General features: G+C 37.2%; 1 protein-coding gene across 2 annotated transcripts in view; it reads right to left on the bottom strand.

Moving 5' to 3' along the window:
* Positions 1 to 24,634, bottom strand: part of scube1 (signal peptide, CUB domain, EGF-like 1) — a 527,308-nt gene that overhangs the window by 236,216 nt on the left and 266,458 nt on the right. Inside the window, exon 7 of one of the 2 annotated variants that reach the window (XM_028817682.2) lies at positions 19,701 to 19,790. The exons of the other annotated variant lie outside the window; for it this stretch is intronic. Within the exon in view, the coding sequence (XP_028673515.1) occupies positions 19,701 to 19,790 (90 nt within the window). The remainder of the gene's footprint in view (positions 1 to 19,700; positions 19,791 to 24,634) is intronic. 2 annotated transcript variants of the gene reach the window in all.

Here is a 24,634-nt window from a genome sequence, read left to right as displayed (position 1 = left end):
AGCCAAGTCAGAAATCAAATCCAGCTCTAAAAATTAGTTCCCAAGGAATACAAAAATAATACAAGAATATGAGAAAACATAAAATGAAAATGTTGCAACACCAATCAAAAGCATTTACCACCCTCAAAAAAGTTAGCCACAAACTGCAAGGATAAAAATGGTTTAAGTTACCTGTTAGCTTGCTTCATCATTAATAAAATGGACAGATTACCTCTTCTTAAGTCTGAGATCTCTGACCTACTGTTGCTTTGTGTTAGAAGTGTCAAATGTCCTTCACAGTAAGCAATAACTACTGTACATTCTTTATCACTGCCATATTTCTGATTTTCCTTTGCTATTACATCTGCTTTTAAAGAGCATTTTCAATGTGAATAATGTTCATTTGAATTATCTAAGGCACAATTTACAAGCAGTTGCAAACAGTTGATACAATATCAATAAAACATAAAATATTCAGGCCACTTCTATTACATGTTTTGCTGTAATTAGGAAAGAGAAAAATGAGAAATTGAATGTACTTAATTTTACTTTACTTTTACTGGAAACCTGTGGTGCAAACTATCAAGTCGGCTAATGCACGTTGCATCCACCTACAGCATTTTGTTTGTCTCTTTTAGTAGTTACTAAAAAACAATGAGGAAATGATTATTGACTATGTTTAACATGTTTACAAGGGATTTTATTCTGAACTTTTCTCTGTGTGCTCTGTGTGAGCAGGAAGATCAGGTATATCAGCTATGGCTCTACACATGCCATAGTACATGATGATTTGAGGTACTCTGAATTTTGCACAAGATGGGTACCCATTCAGCTTACTGATCTGCACAAGCCAACGTTCTTTGGTGAATTTCATCAGCTTTCACTCCCTCCACTCAAAGAAATCTTACTACAGATCGTTGTTCATTAATGTTGTTTTCCCATAGCATTGTGTCCATGTTCATTTGATTTTGAACACACTTAAACTGTTGACAGTGTGTGACTGAATTATCCATAAACCACCATGAACTTGGTGCACTGCATCTGCTTCTACCTGTTGTGGTTACTACATAATTTTCAAATTGCCTTTACTTCTTGATTTACCTTTGCATTTTAAGCAGTATGCTTAGGTTAGTTCTATTTAACCACCTATTGCCCATTTTTAAGTGAATTATTCTTTTAACTGTATCATCTGGTTAAAGTAGTGCATTTTCAGTTACTACAAGAAAAAAGCTGCACAGTCATTAAGCACTCAAATCATTTCAAACCAAGATGCTTTCTGTGAGTGGCAGGTATTTTCTCTATTCACATGGATCTCCACTGTGGACAGAGGAAATACCGTACACGTGGTATCAGGTGTAACCCTAAGGTGGAAGAATGGACTCATCCCATCTTATCTCTTACTATCAAAAGTAACAACATCTTAATATGGTATAATAGGCATTTTAAAGTGTACCTATTGTGCACTTATTACTTATTATTAGTAAGATTCGGACATACTTTACAGCTAGTTTTTAAGATAAATAAGAAGACACATATAACAATGTTGTTTCAAACCCCTATAGTTAGGTCAGTTGTATTTAATCAATAGCTATTTCTATTTAATGTTCAGCCAGTCTATAGTAGCCAGTGTGTTGTGCTATGCTGCAGTCTCCCGGGGGAACAACCTGAGCTCAAAAGAAGCACAATGCCTGCTCCAAACCCTGGAGACACCAGAAGCTGCTGTGGAATAGAGGATGACAGAAAAATTGGATACCATCTTGAAAAATCCCCTCCATCCCCTCCAGGAGGCGCTCTCTTGGAGCACTTTCAGCCACAGACTCATTCCATCACAGTGTGTTAAGAAGTGTGTCTGGAGGTCTTTTCTGCCCACTGCTATCAGGCAGTTCAATGCTTCCAACAGATGTACTCATTAACTTTATTTTTATTTATTTATTCATGTATTGACTGATTAATTGATTGATTGATTATCTGTATTATCTGTCCTGTGCGTCTGTATTCTTGTTATTTTTGTTTTTGCTGCTGTATGCATTTGACGTTCCCCATGGGATTAATAAAGTTTATCTAATCTAATCTTAAAAGTTATTCAATGTTATACAATACTACTTGTGAAGGATTGCCGGCTTTCTACTCCGGCCCTCACCCCCAGGTCGCCAGGAGGAGCTCTCCCGACAGCATGAACGTGCCCCGAATTCCAGCAGGGCATCATGGACTCTGTAGTTTATATGCACAGCCCTGCTGGATACCATGGGGGCCTCCAGGAGTCACTGTAGGGAGGTTGTCGGACTCTTATGTGCCCTATAACCCGGAGGTGTGTCAAGATCACATGACAGGAAGAAACGATGTGCCTCCGGGGTGAAGAAGAGTTTTTATATGACCCGGAAGTGTTCCTAGTCACGTGGACAGAGAGGACGAAACACTTCCGGATCAGGACTATAAAAGGACTATGGGAAATCCCAGATGTTGAGCTGAGCTGGGTGGAAGGGTGGCAACGCGTCTGGGAGTGTGGAGGATTGGTTATTGTGTATTGTTGATTATTGAGTATTGTGGAGAGGAGGGTGCTTTGTGCACAATTATTATTATTAATAAATCATTATTTGGACTTTTACCTGGTGTCTGACGTCTAGTCTGAGGGTTCAAGGGGTCACGGAGGCCCCTATCTGTCACATACTGTTATTTATGTTTTAAATGTTGTAATGGTTGCATGTTTGAAAATTATTCATAAAATATACATCGTAATTACAATGTCCTCAATAAATCTAATATGTTTATACTCTTTTTGAAAACCCATATCTTCACCAAAAAAAAAACTCTTAGACATGTTTAATATTCCAAACCTAATTTTTTTTAGTCTTTTAATATCTATAGTAATAAACTTCATGTTCTTAAATTGTGCACTCAATAACCTATTAACTTTATACTTTCTAGTAAAACACTCAAAGGTATTAAATGCATATTGAATTATTTTGGTACATTTCCTATGGTTAAAGGCGATAAATAAATACGACATTAATAAAAAGGAATAATTGTAATAACTTTACAAGTTACAAACACAAATGTAAGTTTGTCTCACCTTACTCAGTACAATATACAAGTCATTTTCTCTTTTGTGGTCATAAAGCTGAGACAATTATCTGTTTTCCTATTAGTAAAGCAGCACTTTCAGAGATGTTGACCAGATCCCCTACCTGCTGAACTCAATTTGCTTCAATTACAGACCACATTTCCCATGGGGCATGCACTATGCCTTTCTTTCCTGGTACTCATGAAGCATAGGCATAAATAGCTTATTTCGTAGTATTTAAATGGCTGAAAAAGTCAGCATTTCTTTCACCTGCAGATACACTGTTTACAGGGAACAATAGGCCAATGACTTTCATTATTGACCGCCTGTGTTAAAATGCAAGTGTGATTTGGAAAGTTGAAAGTTTTGTTAAAAACCAGAAGAAAAATATGCATATGTGAGTACTGTCATCATTGTTCAATGCCATTGCTTTCAACTACTTTAAAATAGTGTAGTGTAATATTCATAATATGTATAGTACCCTTTGTATAATGAAATTATTTTAAAATCTTTGTATTGTACCACTATTGCGGTTAATATCACAATAATTTCACTTTTTGTGATAGGAATGTTTTCTCTGGTGAATTCAGCATGACTTAATCTGTGTTTTTAATTTAATCACAAAGATTAGCAATGATAAAATACAGGTAAACAACTTGCACATATTCCTCAAGGATTGCCATGACTTTTATTAAATAAACATGTATATGCACTATACACATATAATAAGTGGATAGGACTGGTGAGCTTTGTTGGCCTGAATGGCCTGTTCTCGTCTAGAATGTTCTAAATGTTCTAATAAAACAAATACTGTATAAATTAAAAAGCTCTGTTTACCTTTCACTGAAAAAAACAACCACATGTAAACTTTGAGTAATATACATATTTTTCTTGGAATCACTTTAACTTCCTAATTATTTGCTACAGTGTGACCCATACATTGTATTGGGATTCATTCTGTTGTTACTAGAAGAAAATGGCCCCATAAGAAAAGGAGCCCGAGAGGTCATGCTAGAAAAGAAAACGTGTGCTAAAAAGTTTTGTCTGGGTGGCACAATGCATGTGTGGGTGTCTTAGGTGTGGAAAAAAGTGGTTCCCACATTTTCAGTCCTGAATTGGATGCCACTAGAAGGCAGCAGTCCAATAATCTGTTGCTTGAATACTGGAGCAGCATTCACAGGACACCTGCTAGTGAGGGAACAGGCATGGCATTTAGAGGACCACCCACAGAAGGGCACGCTGCCAAATATGAAGTATGCCTGACAGGTTGATAGACTGTATCAAGGGACAGGTAAATCTAGAAGAAGAACAGGGGACCACTGTGTGTAGAAAAAGGCATGGAGCAAGTGTGTGTTGCTTTAACTGTACCCTGCATATCAGTTTGTAACAAAGGGAACTCTTTGACATCTTTTTGACATCTCATTTGTCTGAAAATGAGCTATATAAATAAATGTTTTTTATGATATTCTTATTTCTTACTGCACTTTCATGCATAGTGCATTTTTCTTAAAACAGAATAGATTTTCATCGAGACAATTTTGAGCCATCAGTGCTTGAGTTACCTTATTTTTCTTTGAACACGAGCAAATTGATCGTAATGCTGTAAGCACACTGGGATCTAAAAAGTAACATAATTATCTGGAACACATCAAAAGTTATAGCCGCATTAAAAACTTATTAGGCTAGCACGGTGAAAAACTTCATAATTGCACATTTAGTAATGAACAGAAGATATAAATTGTCTTTAGTAATAGCAGCAATAAAACGTACTACTGTACTACAAAGTGTATTTCAAAAACACGTTCAGATACCATTGGTGTTCTCTGCAAGCACAAACTATATATTATTTTCTAACATATTTTCTGTATAATCTGATAAATATTAACTATCTATCTCTGTATTAGAAATTTTAATTAACTCAATAAAAATAAACCACTAAACAAAATGCAGACATTAACATTAACACTGTTACAACAAAAAAGTGAAATCTGCTCAGTAGTTCTTTGGGTCGCCAATAACCGAAATTGTAGTTATTGTAAATTAACTTTATATACGGACATTTTGAAAGAACACATTATGCCTTCACTTAAGCTTGACTTCAGAAAATGATGTGTTTTTGTTCACTTGTCACATAATAATTATAATAATTAATACTGTAGCAGTTACAGCTAGCTCTAAAGTGAAATTGTATAACAACCACCTACCACGGTTACCTTGCCCAGATTTTCTCTCTCACTCTGTTTTTGCATCTTCTGGGTCACAAAGACAAATTATTCACTGTTTCACTAAGGATTTAACCTAATGCTCAGTCTAAGAAATCATGCTTTTCAGCTGCGGCTAAGGCCAGGGCCATGGAGCAGATTAGCCACAAATTTAAGCCAAAGTAAACAACCCGGATTGTAGTTAGCCATCCAGAGATAGCTAAGCAATCTGAGCTGCCAGGCCTCTTTCCCATCTAGTAAGATTTCAGTAAAAATGTTAGTTTTCTTTGGTGCTAGATGCATATTTTTCAGTCAGCTTGTTTCGCTTAGATAATGTTTTATCCAAGCACTCATTGTGTGTAATTAGATTTTTTCTTTTATTGATTAAAGTTTGAGGATACAGTTACTGTTCAAAGTTTTTAGAGCCAGATACTATATCCCAGATATTATTAACAGATCATATTTATAAAAATGTTATGGCATCAAAACAGTGCATTTCATACTGCAGTTATAAAGTCTTTTTAATAATCATAGTTAAAATATGGTAATAATATCTATAGGACTAATGACTATAAATTAAACAGAGCAGACGATGGATTAGCACCTGTATATACGCAGATAGCTGTGAGGTCCTCTGTTTCTCAGCCAATCAGGTCTGCTGATGAACAGCATCTGGTGATGACACAAAATCTCAATCCGGACTCCTTTCACGTGTAGCTCCTAACTGATGAAATGAGCTACCCACCGCCATTTGAAATTTTTACATTGTTTAATAAGCATTTTTTTGGTAATTTTGTCTAACTGATATTAGTTGTTTTCTAGGTTTTTGCAACATAGGAATTGTAATTCAGTTGTATTTTATTCTGAATTGTTGACTTGTGATGATCAGTTTTGTAAACTTTTCCTATAACAGTTGTTCCCAAATAGTACCCCAGACTGAAGTTTAGTTGATTAAGTTGATCTCTTAAGTTGTAAGTTGCTTTGAGTTAATACCTCTTTTAAGCAAATAAATGTAAATGTAGTTAAAACACATACTTGTTAGATAATGACAAGTACATGCTGGGCAACATCTATTTACTGCATTAGAAAATAGCAAACCTAATTTGTGCTGGTGAACAAGTTAAAGGATAAATCATTAATGAGCGGCTTTCATGTGTTACATATAAACCAGGATATGAGATACACATCAGTAACAGCACTGTGAGGTGCCCATTCCCAGTCAAATGTTGCCATTTTCCTAAGAATGTCTGTTTTACCTGTGACTGTTAATAAGTTGCAGGGCCCAACTTCGAAAGTAGCTGATTTCCAACTTCTGGCTCTTTTCTCCAAGGCTATGTTAATGTTGAGGGTGAGGGAGAGCAAGAGAAACACTTCTGCAACTAATTGTTCTGTCAGAAAAGAACATATTGGCACAAAAGATAGTGGACCAAGAAATGAGCAAATCAAAACTCAAAAACAAAAAACAGTGCAAGTTGAGGGTCGCTACTAGAAAGAATAGACAAGTAAAAGGTAAAAAAAAAAAAACATGCAGAATTTCTGTGTCTAAACTCAGTTTCACACTATTAACACTGCAAGAGCTTTTTGTTTGTATTCAGAAACTTGGAGAACCTGGATGTGCATGACAGTGACCTTTACATCGTTTTCACAGTGACATCACACAATGTGACTTCTGGGTTACATCCAATGGTGGTGCAAAAAGACATTAACAAATTTTAACAAGTCAAAAATGTTATTCTTCCTTTAAACTAATAGGATAATTATAATCTGAAAGTTTAAAAACTCCAATGGACAAAAAAAGAATGCACATAGAAAAGGTAAAGCCACAATATTTTCTTTTTAAATTGAACCCTAACAGAAGTGAAAATATGCTTTATCAATGTAAGTTTTTTTTTTCAAATAAAAATATGTATGATTGTCTGTGTATGTGTTGTTTAGAAAGAGCAGAATTGTAACTTTAAATATATAGCCTATAAAAGTAGAAATAACGGACCTGAGTCAGAAAGGAAGAGCTTGCCTGCTATACAGTGTTACAGATGCTTCTTCTTTGACAATTTCTAACTCTCCTATAGTAAATAAAATGACTTCTGAAAATTAACGTATTTGTGTGGACCTTGTTAATGTAGTCCCAGACCTCACCGGGACCTCCTCACCATGACAAACTGCACCAAAAAGCATTAACTGATAGTTAGTTAGTTATTTTTATAGCAGCTTTTCTAGACACTCAAAATGCTTTACATAGAGAGTGGGGAGTTACTTCAACCACCACCTATGTGCAGCATCCACCTGTAATGGCAGCAATTTTTGCACCAGTACACTCACCACACACTAGCGATTACAGATAGTTTGTCAACTGGAGACAGGAGATGATTAGAGGACCAGAAAGGTGAGCAATTTAGCCAGGACATCAAGGTACATTCTACTCTTCATCACTTGGAATCCATGCACTAGACTACTAGGTAAGCATCCCCTGTTAGTCTCACCAACTTCTGTTTCAGCAGCAATCCAGCAAATCTCTGGTTGGTCTACCATCCAATTACAGGTCAAGCTCAAAACTTGATACACTTTATATCATTCCTGTGTTATTTACATTTTAGTTGTGTTGGGTATTGGTGCTTAAGGCAGAGTCAGAATCAATGTCCATTTCCCTGAGGGAGGTCACCGAGGTAGTTAAGCAACTCCACAGTGGCAAGGCACCAGGAATGGATGAGGTCCACTCGGAAATGCTGAAAGCTCTGGACATTGCTGTTTCTGTGTTGTGTGGTCATCAGGAGGAAGGCCTTTGGAATGGAAAACCACTATGGCGGTGGTCCCCATCATTAAATAAGGGAATCGGAGTGTGCACTCCAACTATCAGAGGGTCACACTCAGCCTCCACGGGAAAGCTTATTCCAAGGTACTGGAAAGGAGACTTCGTCTATTTGTGGAACCTCAGATCTGGGAAGAGGAGCAATGTAGATTCTGTCCAATCCGAAGAATCGTGAATCAGCTCTTTACCCTCATAAGGATCCTGGGAGTTGTCATGGGCGTATGCACAATCTGTCTACATGTGTTTTGTGGAATCAGAGAAAATGTATGACTATGTTCTTTGAGGGAGTCTGTGGGGGGGTGCTGGTAGAGTACGGTTTTGGGATTCCTAATAAGGGCGATTCGATCCCTGTATAATCACAGCAAGAGCTGTGTCCATATATTCAAAAAAACATTAGCACCATTCTCAGCAGGTGTGGGACTCCGCCAGAGGTGTGCTTTGTCTCATATCCTGTTTACAATTTCCAAGGACAGGCTATCAAGGCACAACTGGCAAAGAGAGAACATTCAGTTCAGTGGCCTTAGAATTGCATCACTGCTTTTTGCAGATGATGTTGTCTTGTTGGCTTCATCAGGCTGTGAACTCCAGCACACATTGGGGCAATTTGCGACTAATTGTGAAGTGGCAGGGATGAGGATCAGCACTTCCAGATCTGGAGTTCATTTGGAAAAAGGTGGACTGTCCTCTCCGAGTTGGAGGTGAGTTACTGCCACAAGTGGATGAGTTAAACTATCTAGCTAGTCTTGTTCATGAGTGTGGGGAAAATGGATGGTGAGATTGACAAATGGAACAAGGCATTGAGCACAGTTATACGGTTGCTATACAGATCCAGAGTGGTGAAGCAGGAGTTGAGCAAGAAGGCAAAGCTCTTGGTTTATCAGTTGTCTACATCCCTAACCTCACCTGTGATCATGAACTTTGGGTAATGACCAAAAGGATTAGATGACAGGTGCAAGCTGAAAGGTAAGATGAGAGGCACAGATATGCAGGTGAGGCTCAGAGTAGAGCTGCTGACCCTCCAAATTGAGAAGAGCCAATTGAGGTGGTTTGGACATCTTACAGGCCTTGCTTTGAGTTGTTGGAAAGGAGGGCTGTTTGTGCATAAGACCTGACAACCACTGAATGTTTATCCAAAAGTACAATGCATATAATGCAACAGAGAGGAATAAGGAATGAAGGTGTTTTAGACCTGACAAACAGAAGAGAAGCGTGTTTGTCTGATATGTTTTACGTACCATGACAGAATTGGCCATGTAGCTTTGGAAGTCCTGGGTATGCATCTCCAAAGAAGTATGAAAGGAGGAAAAATATTTTAGAAAAAATATTCTAAAATACAGTATACTGAACAAGGAAATACACCTGTTGCCTTAAACAGATAATGTAATGAGCAATTGCAAATAGATGACATAATGACAACTACAGTATACTGTAGGAGAGGGCTATGGCTCCTGGCTTTAAACTGCATAGCCTACGTCACTCCCACTTACTACTTAACATCACACTGTGTTAAAACAAGGGCAATGACTTCCAAAATAAAAACTGGCAATGATAACACAATGTTCTGTGTATAATTAAAAAATGAATAAGCACAATTTGATAAAATACTATAGTATCTGCTTTACTGTGCATAGCGTAATGACCTATTACTTTGTTACACTCTAACATATTAAAAGCTGTAGGGAAACTACAGTGGAGTGTTCCATGAAAACATGCTCTATGTGACCATTTTAGTTTCCTGACCCCTTGTATATTTTTCTTCAGCTCTTCATGTAGGTCCGAGATAAATAAACAGAAAGTACAAAGTAAGAAAAGCAAACTAAAGTATATTACAAAAAAGCAGCTAGGTTCAGCAATATGAATATCCAAGTATCCTATCACCACTAAAATGAGTCAGTTCTGCTCAACTGCATACAGTACATTGGAGATCTCAGAAACACCACTCATTTTGACAGTGCAGTGCAGATTCCAGGCTCAAGTCAGGGCCCAATTAAAAAAGTAAGCCTGAAAAGGTGAAGAAAAAATGTAAACTGATACCAGTTATTTTGGCAATAATAAATTATTTGTAAAACTATTGAACCCCAACAAAGCAAAGTGAAAGGCATTGACTCTGAACAGGAGGATTTCTGGGTCAGTTCTGAGCCTTCTCAATAACAGGTGTGTTACCAGATTTACTTCTGTAACAAAGCACAAAATTAATTTGCAAGCTCTAGTTCTCTTACCATGATTTACCAGAAGAAAATTAATAATAATCATATATAACTGAGCCAAATTACTGATGAATGTTCCATTAACAAATGGGTAAACAAGTAGAGTCTTGGTTAAACAAATCAAACAAACAAAAAAAAAGCATTAAAGAACAATGACATTATGTCAGCCGGTAAGCATCACAAAAAAAAAAGTGTCATAGTTTTGAGGGTGGTTTGCTTTATCAGGACCTAAGTGTTGTAGACATTCTTTCAAGTATACAATCAAACGACTGAGGAAGAACTTCAGTTTTTTTTTATATAGTAACTAAGTCAAGGTCAGGTTTTTAAACCCAGTCTAAATGCATTTGAGAAACTTAAAACACTTGAGGTATTGCTTGAAAAAATTGTTACTTCAAAATGGTTCACATTGAGAAGGAAACCACAGCAGAAAGTTGTAGAAGATGGCGGAGAACTTACGTTATGTGTCTACACCCAGAAAATCCCATGATCTTCCAGCACCAACTCCAGCTATCTCTTCACCCTTTACAAGTTAACTCTTGTTTAAAAGGACACTGTCATACTTCAGAAGCTTGTCTGCTTGACAATTAATGAAGAAGTATTTGTTTTATACTGTACCTTTGAGAACATCAATACAATGATATTAAATGAGGCTTTAATCCTGAGACCTCAAACCTTTCTGAGCCTTACTTGTGCTTATTTTACCATATATATACTGTAAAACGATGGGGGAACACAGTGTCGTGGCTTTCAAATTCTGTGTCTCGTCATAGTCTGTGTATGGCCTTACCTTGTCTGTGTGGACTTTTCTCCTGGTGTTGTAAAAATCTTTTGGAAACCTCTATTGATTATACAGTAATCCCTCGCTGTATCGCGCTTCGCTTTTCGCGGCTTCACTCCATCGCGGATTTTATATGTAAGCATATTTAAATATATATCGCGGATTTTTCGCTGCTTCGCGGGTTTCTGAGGACAATGGGTCTTTTAATTTCTGGTACATGCTTCCTCAGTTGGTTTGCCCAGTTGATTTCATACAAGGGACGCTATTGGCAGATGGCTGAGAAGCTACCCAACTTACTTTTCTTTCTCTCTCTCTTGCGCTGACTATCTGTGATCCTGACGTAGGGGGTGTGAGCAGGGGGGCTGTTCGCACACCTAGACGATACGGACGCTCGTCTAAAAATGCTGATCACGTTGCTACCTTCTGTGTGCAGCTTTTAAGTATGCTGCACGGTGCTTCGCATACTTAAAAGCTCAAAGGGCACGTATTGATTTTTTTATCTGTCTCTCTCTCTCTCACTGCTCCTGACGGAGGGGGTGTGAGCTGCCGCCTTCAACAGCTTTGTGCCGCGGTGCTTCGCATACTTACAAGCCAAACAGTCCTATTGATTTGTTTGCTCCTTTGAAGAGGAAGATATGTTTGCATTCTTTTAATTGTGAGACTGAACTGTCATCTCTGTCTTGTCATGGAGCACAGTTTAAACTTTTGAAAAAGAGACAAATGTTTGTCTGCAGTGTTTGAATAACGTTCCTGTCTCTCTACAACCTCCTGTGTTTCTGCGCAAATCTGTGACCCAAGCATGACAATATAAAAATAACCATATAAACATATGGTTTCTACTTCGCGGATTTTCTTATTTGGCGGGTGGCTCTGGAACGCAACCCCCGCGATGGAGGAGGGATTACTGTAATCAATTTTTCACCTTTTACATGTTTATTTATTTTAATGTTATTTAATTGACATTATCATTGTGCCATTTTGTCTTTTTTTAGTCAGAGGCACCCCCATTTTGTAACTTAATTTAATAGCTGTAACCATGTTGCTGTTAATAATGATGGCCATAGAAAGTCACATGACCTATTTGTGCTGCCACACAACGGTGCACTCTGATTAGCACTACACTTAGGATAAAAACTAAAGAAGACTGCAGTTGTTCTAGCATTTAGACAGGGAAAGGATATTAGAAATGTTTAGGACTGTTTGGGCTTTGGTTTCACACTGTACATTTTGCCTTAAGTTTTAAATTCTCACGATTATTTTTCTTCTGTTTATTATGGTTTCAGATAGAGGTCTGATAACTCTCCTGGCTGTTCCCAAAGTTTCTGTTGATTCGACTTCAAGACTAGTCCTTGGATTTGCTATTTTTCCATCTTGGCATTCACACTGTGTACTCCAGTTTTCCCTTCCACATTGCCAATGATGTAATGGTTAGGTTGATTGGCCCTGTATGTATGTGGGTATGTATGAATATGCCCTGTGATGGGTTGATACCAGTTGCAGGATAAATGCCAACAACACCTTTTTAAAATAAGTTTTATTCATGTAGCTTAGGGATAAACTAAAATTTCACATGGAAAACAATTTATTTTGCAAGCTGGCTAATATCACATTTATGTTTTTTTGCAAATGCATCAGTGGTGTAATGATGAGGTGGTGAAGGTACGATAGGATCATTTATTAGTGTGGTGTTGTTTTTTTTAAACAAAGATGAGATTTGGCTTTTTATATTTTTTGCAATTAAAAAGCCACTATAGAATGGCCAGGAAGGAGTAGGTAGCCAGTTACTAAAGGTCTTCATTGTCAACTGGCCATAGTTTATTAAATAACTGATACAAAGATATTGTTGGTTTACTTTTATGTTAATTGTTTTCTACCTTGTTTTTATGTGTGTTTTAACAAATCTGTATCTTTATATGTTCTGATTTGTTATTTTATTTCGAACTAGCTATCCCCCGTGGCTCTGCCCACATAGTAGTGAAACAGGACAAACTTTAAAAATCAATTTAAAAAAATGTAAAAATTTGTATTGAGAAGAATTTATATTGATAGCTTTCATATCCGAGGGCCTCTTGATATACAATATTTTTGGTTTTGCTATCAGGGGCGAGAATGTAGCTGTGATCTCTTTGCCAAAAATGTAAAAAGTTGGCAAGGTATCTCTTGCCAAGTGGAAGCTAGGTACGCTCCCACGTCAAATGTTGGCACTGTATCTGATCATCTTCAGCTCTGATGGGAGAGCATCCCCCGCATGGGGAGAACAGCACGTGGCCATATCTCTGCCAATGAGCAGGTACCCTCTAAAACGCACATAGCTGTGATCTCTCTCAAAAATATCAAACGTTACTATTTAACAATCTCTAGAGGATAATGTCTGCTGAACAAACAGGTATCACTAGCTAAGCAGAGGCAAGGCACACTCCAACACGTGGTGAGAGGTAGAGCAACTCGAATGGAGGCTGGCGGGAGGACCCCACCCGGCTCCCTACTCCTGAGGTCCTACCTCCCCCTCCCCTCGTACCGCAGCCTGTCTCTTGGATTTGTGTGAATAAATTGGTGCCACAACCAAACTATTATACTTAGCATGATGAGACAAGTCACAAAATCAACTGGAATGTTCAAGCAAATTATAGAAAAAAACCCGATCTAAATCCGTTAAGTAGTTCTCTCATGAAAGCGGACAGACAGACCGACAGACAGACGTTGGATTTTATTTATATACAGATTGGTATAATCTGCGGTATACTTGTACTTTACCTACAAATTTGTACACAGTGCTCTGTGCCTGCACTCAGTGAGGAATGCTGTACAAAACTAAGCTGGATTGTATTGTACTGTAATTGATTAAAACTGGACACTAGATTTATGATTGTCTGTTTCATAGTTCTAACAGAGACAGGATAAATTGCAAAGTTTTAAACCTGAAGCATTCTTTAAACTTTTTTCACACTGTTGATATTATATTCATCCATCCATCCATTTTCCAACCCGCTATATCCTAACACAGGGTCACAGCGGTCTGCTGGAGCCAATCCCAGCCAGCACAGGGCGCAAGGCAGAAAACAAATCCCAGGCAGGGCGCCAACCCTCTGCAGGTTGAAATTATATTCTTTACACTATGTTATTTGTTGCAAACATTGTTTGTTTTCTTCTAGCAATTTCTATCATGCTGTCATGAAATTTTCTAACCTGCTTAATCAAAACCAGGGTCATAGGAAGGTGCTGGAGCCAATCTCAACTAGCATTGGGCGCAAGGCAGGAACAAACTGTGGACAGGGCGCCAGTCCATTGCAGGTTGTACAAACACACAAACACCCGTTCCCCCCCCCCCCCCCACACACACACCAAACACACACTAAGCCTAATCTAGCATTCACCTAACCTACATATCTTTGAACTGTGGGAGGAAGCCAAAGCACCTTATTGCAAGGCAGTAATGCTACCACTGTCATCTGTTCTCTTTCTAAATGTCATTAGAGTGATTGTGCCAAAAATATTTCATGAAAATGCTAATCGCTTAACCTATCTGTTCTCCAATTGCAAAAAATATGTAAACAGTCTTATCCTGATCTTGTAAGTGACTTGGATAAAGTGATCAGTCACATATGCAATATGCAAGTAATGTTGTGAAGGGGCTTTCTTAAACATAGAAAAAGGTTCTTGTAACTAAGTTGTTCCCATCATACTCTGAAATAACAAATATTACCAATTAGTCGCTACATTTTTTCCAATAACAAAAACATCTCAGAATATCAAGTAGTTTTATTTTTATCAAATAATTTTGAAATGAACTATAATGTCCAAAAACATTCAGTGTAGTTCTTCTTTAGAAATGCTTATTTGGACTTATTTCCATTGGATGTGGTATAACGGATGTATTGCTTATCATTAATTCTGTCATTATTATTGAGGACTACAATTACAGTTCAAAAAGCTCTAGTGTTTTACCTTACAGGATGTTTCGGTGAATGAACAGTATTTGGCTCCTTGCTCAGTAGTATGACTACCATATTTAAGCAGATAAAGACTGATAAATTACTGATGAACACATACAATACCTGTGAATATACAGCCCTAAATTACCTTTGGTGGATTTACAGTCTGATCCAGAGGGAATACCGGCCAAGAATCAAGGTTCTATAAGGGTTCCATACTATTTACTGAACCACTATGATGTCCTGTTTGTTAGGTATCACGGATAATGACTATTACTCATTTTTGTAACTATTACAGTAATCCTTCCAAACATTACATTTTAATTCCAAAATGTATGACCTTTCAAGAAATAGATGGTGGAAGAAAGAGCCAAATGACCGCAGATTACATTGACTTGCTTATTGAGAACAACCTACATTCATTAGCTAACCAGACCTACACATCTCTGGGAGAAAAGCTAGAGGAACACAAGGTACAAGTAGAAAGCAGACATGGGCACAGGAGGAATCTGAAACCTCCACATATACAAACATTTAGAGGTTCCTCAGTCTAATTACTAAAGTTTGTAATATTACAATACTCATTATTTTCATCAGGAGGAAATGTGTAGGAATGATTACAGGTAACAGTTAATATGGCAGACATTACAGGTCATGTTACCACATTAAAATGGGATAATCATACAGTATAATTAGGATAAACAAGTAAATCACAGCAAATGCACGTCACATAGCCAATACTGGTCCAGTTTTACTAGGCAACATCACGTTCTCAGTCATGGTATGGTTTGGCACAGCATCCACTCACTCCAAGAGCAAACAACAAGAAACTCATCTTTACTGCCACGAAAGTCATCAGCTGTTATCTGACATATTGACAACTCCTAAGAAAAGAAGCAAGCAGAAACAAAATGTTGCTCATCCCACCCATCCCAGTCACCATCTGTTTAATAATCTCTAAAGTATCTATCTATCTATCTATCTAATTTGGGTAATGTCAATACGTACTCCAAAACATTGCACAGCATTTAAAAAGTTTTTATCCTTGAGCTGTTGCATTACTGACTCAGTCCTCCAAGCCAACCTCCCTTATGGCTGCCATGGTAATAACAATAAACATCATGATATTACTTCAGTATATTCAGGAATGATCCTCTGGCTTTGCTTTTCTTACTGTAAACATCTCCCATCTCTAATACATGTTTTAGAATTTTGGACTAATTATTAACCTTGTGTGAACATTTGGAGTATTTTTCATGGAATGCCAGCTACTGTAAAATGCACGTATTACTGTATTTGAATCAAACACACCAGTAGTAATTTCTTATTAATATGTGTATTTAGTAAAGCTGATTCTGACAAATTTGGAGCAGAGGAGAGGCCAGCAGTAACCACTCTGCCACCTCAAAGTTCAAAACAGAAGTTTATTTTCAATTAACTAAATTTGTTAGAACAACTGACCTTTAACCTGGAAATAAAATACTTTGAAACAATTCTGTAATACAGATTCATAATATACTAATAGTTAAAACTTAGAAAGATCAAAGAATCACAACCAAATGTGCGTGTTTTTTATGGCATTTTAAAGAAGAAAGTTCAAGCGAAGGGGCAAACTACAATAAATTAAGCCACAATTCTTTAAAGTTAGTGAAAAAAACTCTTTTTTAAACTTCAGGCAGTCCTGCCATCAGTCCAACACAACCTCGGCAGAAACATTCCCATGAAAGTAGGGGAGGAAGCTTCCCAAAATAATGTTCCTTTGAGAGAATACACATCCTTGACCAAAATTTCTGCCCATGTTTCATCTCAATTTATGCAGTAAGTATGCCACTATAGTGCTCAAAAAGTAAAAACTTCTTTTTAACATGTTGGCGCTGATCAAATGCAACAAAGCATAATACAGTATACAAAACATAATGAAGTGATTGTTAAATACGGTATTGCTCCTACAATATCAATTCCCACATTCCATCTTTGTGTTTAATACTCATTATTAAAAGAACCAATAGAAGGGAAAAAAGGGAAGCTTTAAGGGAAAAGTCTGCGTAATTTCATCAGTTTACTTGTTTCTTTTTACTCTTTCATTTATTTCATGTCAAGATTTCTAAGTTGTTACAATTGAAAGGTTACACTTCACTCTCATGTCTAAAGACTCATACAAGGTGATTTTACTATAAGAAAAAAATAGAATTAAATGGTTTTCCATTGTTTGGTTACTTTTGGAAACAGTTAATAATATTTTGTGTGCCTAAAATCTGCAGTTTGCACAAATGTCTCTTTTCTTTTGATGCATGAAAGCAGCCTCTCTTCTACCAGCAACTGAATAGTCGGCATTGAGCATATACAGAACGTCAAATGTCGTCTCTTGTAGATTGTGAGAATCTAAAGGCGGTAAACTCACTTCTTCTTGAATGTCAGCCTTTAGGGGGATTTTGGGCTTTATTTACTTTAACAATCTTGCAGCCCAAATCAAAATTGGGAAAACATAGGTACAGAATGCATACATCTTCCTAATGATTTTTGAGTTTGAAAAGATTTCTTTTTGTCCAGGTAAAGTATTTTATAAAGCTTTTAGGTCTGCATAACACTTATAAAACATCAGTAGATAGGTTATTCATCTCTGTGCAGTGTGACATATTAACTGATCGTTGCAATATGAAGTTATCGGCAATATTGCAGAGATATTAACTACTACTTTTGATGCTTTGTAAATGTTATGAAGAGGAAAAGAAGCCTTTGTTTATGTCTTGTTACGTAACAACAAATGCATTTTTGCAGCACCTAAACGAAAGTGTTACTTGTTTTTGTATAAGGTAGGTACATTGCCAATTAGTGTCCTAGATACTAGTGCTTTGGGGACCTTCAAAACACAACTTAATGTTATTTTGGAGAAATTAAGTGAATGGGATTGATAAGATTTGTTGGGTTGAAGATCCTATTGTGACACATGCACGCATGGAAAGCAGTCTAAGGTCTTAACTGAGGGTAAGATGCAGAGTCACAGGTCAATGGACTGCACTAATGTCTTTTCGCCCTCTTCTACAGATCTCCAGAAGGGAAGATCAACCCAATTCCACTGCCAGACCACACACTCCTGCAGACCTCACTTCCCGCTTCTTCCTGCCCAGCACTTATAAAGCCCAAGCCTCCACTAACCAACTCAGTCACATTTTGACTCAGTCTTTTATGATTACTCAATTGATTCTGTTTGTTAGCAATAATATACAGGGTGGATCCCCCAAATCTTCATCTTTCTTTCTTTGTCTTGTTATACTAGACATGTAAAAAATGTAATGCAATATTTAAAAAAAACAGTACAGTAAATTCAGTTTATAAGCACAGGAGAAAACCTAGCTTTGTGTCACAGTTCTCTCTGCCTTTGTGTAAAGTCGTCTACAGTGGGACCAGAAGGAGGACCCTGGGAATACTGAGAATACAAAGAACTCCGGACGCCACAAAGCATGTTCTACTTTCTTTTCAGGACAGGACTTGAAACTGCTTCCATCCAAGAAGATCCACAGATGGGAATGTGACACCGGCTATTAAAGGTCATCAGAGAAAGAGATGATAAACTTGGTCATATCACCCTGAAACCATTTACAAGAAAGCCAAGAACAAAAAGCTGAGCATTGCAGTTCTGGGGCCCATTTAGAGAGGAACGCCTCCAGAAGATTTGTTAAAGGCTTCACTATTGGAAAAGGCTCTGAGCCCTGTCCAATAGGAAGCTGATACTACACTGAGGCATTAAAGTATTGACTTTCATTTAGTGAATGGGCCTTTTTAGTTTTACCAGAACTTTGTTTTTTCAAATTAAACTCAAGACTTGCTAAATCTGTCAAGCCTGTTTTTGCTTTGCAGATGGCTAAATTAACAAATCCCCATTCCTTGGGATGTATACCTTTATGAAGATGTGGCTGTCTCACCTCCTTACACCTTCCCTCCTATCACAAATTATACATTCTCAGGTTGTCTGTCTCAAGTTTCTATTCTTCAGAAAATTTTAGTTCATTGTTCTGCAAAATGTAACCACCATGATTTATGTGTAACCTATCTTACACAAAGTATATACTCACCCTCACGTACTTTGAGCCCCTGCTGCAGACAAACAGTTTGGAAAACATCAATATAGAAATACTCATAAAACTGGCAGCTCTTTAACATCTTGTTTCTGGCTGAATGGGTTATAATAATCAATCAGCCAATAAATACAACAGAACAAAAAAGTCAGTTTTGGTTAGCTGTTAAGCAGTGAGCAAACACACTGAATTTGGGATAAGCAAGGACTATCTGATGTCTATAAGGAAACATTGGAGAGCTCAGGTCATGACCAAAATTCTGCATTTACAAGTACATGATACAGAAATGCACTCAAATGATGTTCTGTATTATCTACCATACACTGAAATGGAACAGACAACAAGACAATGTCAAACAAATGCATTTCTGCAGTTTTCTGTTTTTCATTTGTTTTGGATGACTCTCCAAAAAGTTAGCACATTTAATTGACACAGGATACAGACACCTAGTGTTGGAGACATGTTTTAATAGGAATAAAGAGTGGAAACAGAGAGATTAATAGGAAACGTTTTGCTGTCAAATGAAGCAAACTGTTTTGGTGGGGGCAGGGGGTGGGGTGGAAATTATGTATGAAGTAAAGCCAGGCAATCAGGAGGCAATAAAAACAGACAGGCACAAGCGCTTTAGCACAAACAAAGGAAGTGGAAGAAAAGAGTTACCCATAAGGAGCCGCCGTTTCACCCGCTTGTCCACATCAGCTACTGACGTGGCATTGAACTCAGAGCTCTCAATTGCAGCCTCATCCTTCTCTAAAACACAAGTAAGGGACAAACATGGAGCACTTGGTTAATCAAAAGCCCAATTTTCCGCTCTCTAAGAAAGTTTCTTGGTATGGTGCAAACCAAAAGCCAAGAAGCAAGCCATGAAGCACTGAAACCCCTGTTAGAGTGTTAATCCCATATGAAGTCCCAGAGGAAAATTAAAACAAAAAAGAAGGGGAAGATGGACACATTCAAAGTTTAAAACAAAGGAAAAAAATATTTTGTTGTCTTTGTCATCTTTTATTTCCCACAATTTGAAATGGCCAATTTAAATTACGCGTATTGCTCACTGAGCACTTATGATCCTGTGGTACCAGCAGCAAAAAAGATCTAATGACGACTGCCGTTCTTCATCATCAATATCCAGCAGTGCTTTTTTCTCTCGGATGCATAGAGCCCCGGCACATCTGCTGAAGGCCCCAATATATTTCTTGCCTGCCACTGGAGGTAATGAAAAGTGTTCGGAGGTTAAAGTGACTTTGTCCTCCCATCAATGAACAGTGCTTAGCCAATCTGACAAGGTCTCAGGGACTCCGCAACTCCAGCTGGCAAAACATCTATTAAAATATTGACACCTTAGCATTGTAGCCGGCTACTCCACCAAATGCACAGTACCTTTGCAGAATCTTTTTTTTAGTACATACAGATGTAATGATATCACAAATGACCACAAGAGGATGAACAGTCACATTAAAGACAAGCTGAGGAAAAAGAAATCGATGAATTTGAAGTAAGAGACATGAAAACAGAACACTTGGTAGGTGAATTTGATCAGCAAGGAAATACTAGAAAATGACAGAGATAAAAACTGGAAAGACCTACAATCTGGTGGACCCAGTGATTGATGAAGAAAGGAAGACTGTCATCTCCCATAGCTACACACAATGTGATAAGGCAGAAAATGTAAATAGATGAAAAAATAAATAAATTACTATACCAGACAGCATGCAAACAAGAAGAAATCAGCTGGCACAGTGCTGGTTGCCTGCTTGTCTATGGAAAACATCACAACTTGCTATACATTCAATGCTTAAAACAATGCTCCCAAGCCGGGTCACTGTTAAAACGGACATGCGAATTAGTAGCAATGTTAAAATAATATGGACAATGAAACAACAGACTTTTAGAAGCATTTTCTCCAATTTTACAGTAAGGGCATAGCTTGGATGCCACAGAAGAATACCCCATAATTCTAATAAGGTCTTTTAAAAAGAAAGAGAGGAATGCTAAAAGCCCTTTTCCACTATCAAGCTATTTTCTAGTGTACCTTTTCTTACAAGTGATATTTCACTACACTATGGTTAAGACAATACTGCCTACGGTGGTACAATGTGTTGTGGCCATCTAGTTATAGCTAGGCAGAGGTGAAAGATGTCTTTAAAATATTTAATGCATAAGTATGCAGACCGTCAAAAAACAAATGTGTTTTGGCTTTTGTAACTGTTTTGGCACTTATTTCTGTATATAAAGAGTATTGCATAGCTGTTGTAAGATTTTTATACTTATTTCTGTATTTAGAGAGTGTTGCATAGCTTTTGTAAAATATTCACAAATTTCTTTATATAACGAGTGTTGCTTTTATAAAGAGCTTTTTTGAAAATACACCTTCCTCTGTTCTTTTAAACTGTTTTGAGCTAACTGAGAATCTTGTATTTCATACTATGCTCTTCAATGCAAAAATATCATATGCCCTGCTCCTGACCAAAATAATGACAGCAAAAAATGAAAGCGTTAAGAACTTATGTTGAGTAAAACAATTTAGGCTGAACTGGCACTGACTAGTCTTTAGTGGTTAAAGACTATAAATGTTTTGTTTTTTTTTGCCTATGAGTTTTTCCACCTGCCAAAATTATGTTGTGTCAAGTCTCAAAGTAACCTTTTTTGAAATACTTATCAAAAAAGTACAAATATAAACCAGATTTTCTCACAATTTTTGTTTGAAAGATATTTTCCATATGTTGTTCCCTACTCCTCTACCAATGACTGTTGTCAATCAGCCGATTTTAACACATATGCTTTAAATAGTTAAAGTTTATTTTCTGCTTGAAATTTCTTTCCTTCTTGAATTTTTTAACAGCACCAAACTTGAAATGTTTTGGAACTAGATTCATATTATCAATGGGATCGTGCAGCATTTCATACTTGGTTTAATCCAATACTCTTGTTCAAAACGTGGGAGGATGTATATATCATCTGATTGTTCAATTTAATATTTTTTTTTAAATCAGCATAACTCTGCAAGGAAGAAGTATAAATTAAAAAGTGATTTGATTGATTAGATCTCCTTTTAGATTGCTTCAATGCGTTCAAAACCTCATTGTGTACTGGCCAAATGAATGACTTTTTCACTCATAGTGATAACTGCTGATTAAAACAAACCTAACACCTTATAGCAGGTACAGAGAATCGTTTAGAATAGATCCGGTTTATATTTGAACCTTCCTCAAAAAAGATCATAGGAGTTCATTGAACTCTTTGGAAGGGGTAAGGACAGGAAGTGGGAACAGAGCAGGAAAGTGCATTTGGCAGGAGGCAGCTGACAACATCACACCAAGAACAAGAGCAATCAATACGTCAAATTTTTCAGTAGGGATGGAAGGTCATGGATTGAGCAGTGGTGGTTGTGAGGAAAAAAATTAAAACAAAAGATAAAGAAATAAAAATGCAATAAACTAAATAGACAGAAAGGATGAAGAAGTTAACATGATTTTTGTCATTGTAAAAGGAAAAGATGGCAGCGTGTAAGACATACAGCACACAGTCATGCAAATAACTGAATAAATGCAGGCCAAAAGGTGTGATGTCAATGGGTTAGACAGAATTTATGTTGGTAGTACAGCACTGCGGAGGTCTGTATTCCTGTTCCATGACAATCAGAATGTAGACCTCCGCAAACAGGAGACAAAAGGAAGTCAAAGGAAGAAAGGAAGTTAGTGGTTTGGCTTCATTCTTTTTTCTGTGGCATAAAACATTAACTGAGTTTGGTTTAATTTACATTTTAGACTAACTCAGTTCTAGTTAGATCAGGCTGCAATTGAAGAGTTCGTTCTACTTTTCTTTTTTTTTGTCTTGTTTTCTCTATGGTAAATATTAATGCATGGACAAGACAGGCAATCAGTAACCATCACCAGACAGCATAAAGAAGGGGAAAAAAGAGATAAAAGGACAAAGCTTCATGGAAAAGTAAGACTGAGACAGTAATTAATGTGACTTGGACCACAAAAAGGAGAAATGGGGTTCCTGTGTAAGAGTAGAAACAATGGCACTTTCTTCTCAGGAAATGAATGTTCCTTGGACCTGAAAAAAATCACAAATGAGGAGGAGACAAGGAGAGAGAGTGAGCCCAAAATCTTCATCCGTCCCTTCAAAGCACTTTGCAACATCCACATGAACTGAAGACATATCTGCAGAGTAAGTGCCACAATTGCAAAAACACAGTCATAAAAATACATTACATTCTTTTTTTACTTAAATCAAATTATAATGGTGTAATTGCTTACACATACCAAGCAGCCACTTTATTTGGTTCATCTGTCATTATCAAGCAGCTGCCTGTCAAATTATTGACAGTAACCTTTGGGTTGACAGTATTGACAGCACAAAGCACACAACAAATTGATTTTGTGTTTGTTTAATTGTTAGGGAGATTTTTTAAAACTTAAGGTTAAATTGGCTTTGAGCGTAGCATGTTGCTTAGCAGCTGATCCACTGGCATGGTGGTATCAGGAATAGAGAAGCTTCTTGACTTTGTAGAGTGAGACTTGACTACCATTCAAAAAACATTCAGCTAATAGCAGCCATGAGCCCAGAAACAAACTGTTGATGAAAGCAGCCAGTAGAGAAGGACATGCCTTGGATCGTGTTAAAGGTGAGCATCTGAGCACCAACTGAGGCACAACAGGCAGAAAAATCTATTACAGTATGCCTTGCCATTTGAATTCAACAGCTATCAGTTAAAAACAAAATATATTTGAATTGGGCTAAGAAACACAGATATTAAACACTGAACGACAGGAAATCCCAGTTACAGGTGATTCTGGCTGATAATAGGATGAGAATATGATAAAAAAAATTGTATAGTGGTGGTGGTGTATTAAAATGTGATTTTTTCATGACCAAAACTGGGGCCTTTTTATATAAGCAGAACAATATGAGGATGCTCTGGTGCACCTTTGAAAGAAGTAGTGCACCCATCTGAAAACTGGCTTTTCAAATAATATGTTACACTGGTAAAGTTTTAGTTAGAGGATGTTGAATTTAGGACAATATAGTGACCTCCTTATCACCAGATAGTTAAACATTTGAAGGTACAAACAAAATGTTCTTTTTAGAGTATTATCTTTCAGCAGCTGATTTATAACTACTATGCATCATGAAGCAGAAAATGGCCAACACTCTGGGTCATCTATGTTGAATTGAAGAAACAGCCAATTTGTGTTGTTCTAGGGAAACTGGAGATCATCATACTATTAATTGCATATTTTAACAATTAAGATCACAGTTAAAGGAGAAAATTTCCAAAACCTAAAATGTTATATTGTTTTGTTTATCTTCAATATTTTAAAACCAGAAGAATCCATTCTAAAGTAAATTGCCATAAACCTCCAACCGTGCAAGGCCAATATTGTGCAGGATCCTAATATGGAGGTACGTGAGATGGTTTTAGTCTATGCATGATTTCATGGCAGAATTTTCTTCCTAATAATTTTGCTTCGGGGTAGTGCTGTGTTTACTTTGGAAAATCACCAAAAGGGTAGCGCAGTGGTAGTGCTGCTGCTTTGCAGTAAGGAGACTGTGGAAGATTTTGGGTTCGCTTCCCAGTTCCTCCCTGT

This window comes from Erpetoichthys calabaricus, chromosome 1, assembly GCF_900747795.2.
Source record: "Erpetoichthys calabaricus chromosome 1, fErpCal1.3, whole genome shotgun sequence".
Classification (NCBI taxonomy): Eukaryota; Metazoa; Chordata; class Cladistia; order Polypteriformes; family Polypteridae; genus Erpetoichthys; species Erpetoichthys calabaricus.
This window is presented reverse-complemented; position numbering and strand designations above follow the sequence as displayed.